At 51.3% G+C, this 2,191-nt stretch overlaps 1 protein-coding gene across 1 annotated transcript; it reads right to left on the bottom strand.

Annotated features, from left to right (window-relative positions):
* Positions 1-252: 252 nt before the first annotated feature.
* On the bottom strand, positions 253-1,984 carry LOC119350942 (putative F-box/FBD/LRR-repeat protein At2g05300). Its single transcript, XM_037618542.1, has 3 exons — positions 1,094-1,984; positions 836-970; positions 253-739 (listed from the first exon to the last, which is right to left on the bottom strand). The coding sequence occupies exons 1-3, from the start codon at positions 1,982-1,984 to the stop codon at positions 341-343; spliced, it is 1,425 nt and encodes a 474-aa protein (XP_037474439.1). The 3' UTR covers positions 253-340.
* Between the last annotated feature and the right edge of the window lie 207 nt (positions 1,985-2,191).

The following is a 2,191-nucleotide window of genomic DNA, read 5'->3' on the forward strand; positions in this document are numbered from 1 at the left end:
GAGGACCCATATTTTTTGTTTCGGCTGAAGTGATAGATCCCCACTACAAATAGTCGATGTGAACTAAGCAGATCACATATTCCACATAACCTTGCCTCTGAGTAAGGAGGGAAACATATGAGTGATACCTTGATGAGAGAGAGACCAAGTTGCATGGCTTTACAAAAAGATTTAACAGACAAACATCACATTGATGTTCAGAGGACACACAGATCTGTACTTTGTCATCACCAAATAAGTGCACATCAGCAAAAGTCGGTTTCAACAAACTGACATCATGAATAGCATGTTTAACTGCCGTAAGGTTCCAAAATAATACAAACTACAAGCATGAGAACTACTAGCAGCCAGCACAAAGCACAAAATTGGTATTTTCTTTAGAAGGGCACGTCCTTTCAAAGGGATCAGCCGGTTCCAAATCGTGGACACTGGACTCCATAATGTGGTTATAAGACCAATCTGATGTAAAACGGAATCGAGCGCCTCTCGAGGCCCTGTTATCCACCTGAAGCATCTTACGGTGTTGTGCAAAGAACTCCTCATTGTAGTCTTCAGAATTAACCTCAAAAGTCATCAATTCCAGCACTCCAGCGTTTAGTATAAAGAATGTGGCGAAGTCAACATGTGACTTGATTCCCCGATAATGTCGCCAAACAATTGTCTTGAGACGGATGTCAAGAGATCTTATAAGATCCCGGTGTTTACGGCGCCAGCAGTTGCTTTTCCCGGGTCCAGTTGACTAAAAATGAACATATAGACAAATAAAAACCAATCATTTTAGGACAGTAAAATAGACCAAATAAGCACTGAACCATCATCACAGAAGAATTGTCACCTGAATGTATAGCTTTTCCAAGCAAGGAAAGCATCTCATCAAGTCAAGAACAACATCGAGACTAAGAGCATGCATATCAACAGCTAAAATCTTGATAGTGCGCACCGCTGTCGTCAGGCTATCAACACGCAACCCCTTCATCAAGCATGAAAGATAAACATTAAGCCATCCAATTAGTCGGAAGTGGAGATAGTATGTTCTTCATTAGCACATAGAAATGCAGGTAAGAAAGAATGCTAGTAGGAAGGCCACAACTACCTGAATAGCTGCCGAGTCAAACACGAGTACGCTAGTACAAGTAGAAGAAAGGAAGCCTAAGGCCTCCAGTTTAGGCGCATAGATCAACGATACATGTAGGCGATCACTTAAGATCAAGCTACCAAGAAAAGGGGCATTCTCAATAATGAGTTCCCCAAATTTGAGCCCTCTCCCATAACTATAAGCTTTGACACATATGCCTCTAAGGTTAATAGAGTTGATTCGGAGGCGACCAAAGCCGAAGCTGCGGTAAATAAGCAAGCATTGCAGAGCTGGGCAACTGGCAATCATGGTGTGCAGCGAGGATTCGGAGATGGTGACCTGTTTAAGCGCGAGCTTCTGAAGCTTAGGGAAGTGAAGCCCTTCTATGGTGCTGTCAGTAAGGTGGCAATCTCCGATGGTGGCAACACAAAGGGTGTCCGAGAAGAGGAAGGCGGCTGCCGGGGGCGGCTGCGGTGTTTGCGGTGGATACTGTAACATAAACCCGTAGCAGCAAAGCTCGAGCTCGTGGAGGTTGTCGAGGGCGGGGGATCTGAGCCAGGCGTCGGCTCGGTCGACGGGGAGGTGGTAGACGGGCGCGCAGAAGCGGCGGCCGGGGCCCCGGTGGGCGGCGAGAACGCGCGCTATGGTGGCATTGAGGCCCTCCTGGCCGAACAGGAACGGATGGTAGTCGAGGTTGAGAGGGGCGGAGCGCCAGAGGTGGCGCCACCGGGAGGCGAGGACCTGGGTGCGGGCGCCTTCCCGGGTGGGGAGGAGCGAGATGATGTCCCCGAGCACGCCGTCGGGGAGGCCGCTGAGGCGGTCCTCTCCGGGGAGCGGCGGTTCCTGGTCCTCCGCCGTAGAATCCGAGCCGTGCCAATCTGCAGCCGTCGACTCCGTTTCCATCTCCATCGCCGACGGCTGAGAGACACGATGTGCCCGAGGAAGGCGCCGGGGAGGTCGGTGGTGCGGTCGCCGCCGGCGCCCTCGCCTCCTCCGTCCCCATCCATTCCGGGAAGGGGCGCTCCCGGGCCCTCCACTTCTATATCCGCGGGCACCAGCGCTTTCCTCTTCCTGGAGCTAGGACCAGGAGGAGCGCCTGGCTCCGTCCCCATGGCT

The sequence above is a fragment of the Triticum dicoccoides genome, chromosome 1B (genome assembly GCF_002162155.2).
Source record: "Triticum dicoccoides isolate Atlit2015 ecotype Zavitan chromosome 1B, WEW_v2.0, whole genome shotgun sequence".
Lineage (NCBI taxonomy): Eukaryota > Viridiplantae > Streptophyta > Magnoliopsida > Poales > Poaceae > Triticum > Triticum dicoccoides.

Bases quoted from the DNA above. Each gene is read 5' to 3' on its own strand.
- LOC119350942 (XM_037618542.1), bottom strand. From the start codon at position 1,984: ATGGAGATGGAAACGGAGTCGACGGCTGCAGATTGGCACGGCTCGGAT. The intron at 971-1,093 runs GTAGTTGTGGCC...TGCTTGATGAAG, and splicing joins TTGACTCGGCAGCTATTCAG to GGGTTGCGTGTTGATAGCCT. The intron at 740-835 runs GTGACAATTCTT...GTTCATTTTTAG, and splicing joins TGGAAAAGCTATACATTCAG to TCAACTGGACCCGGGAAAAG.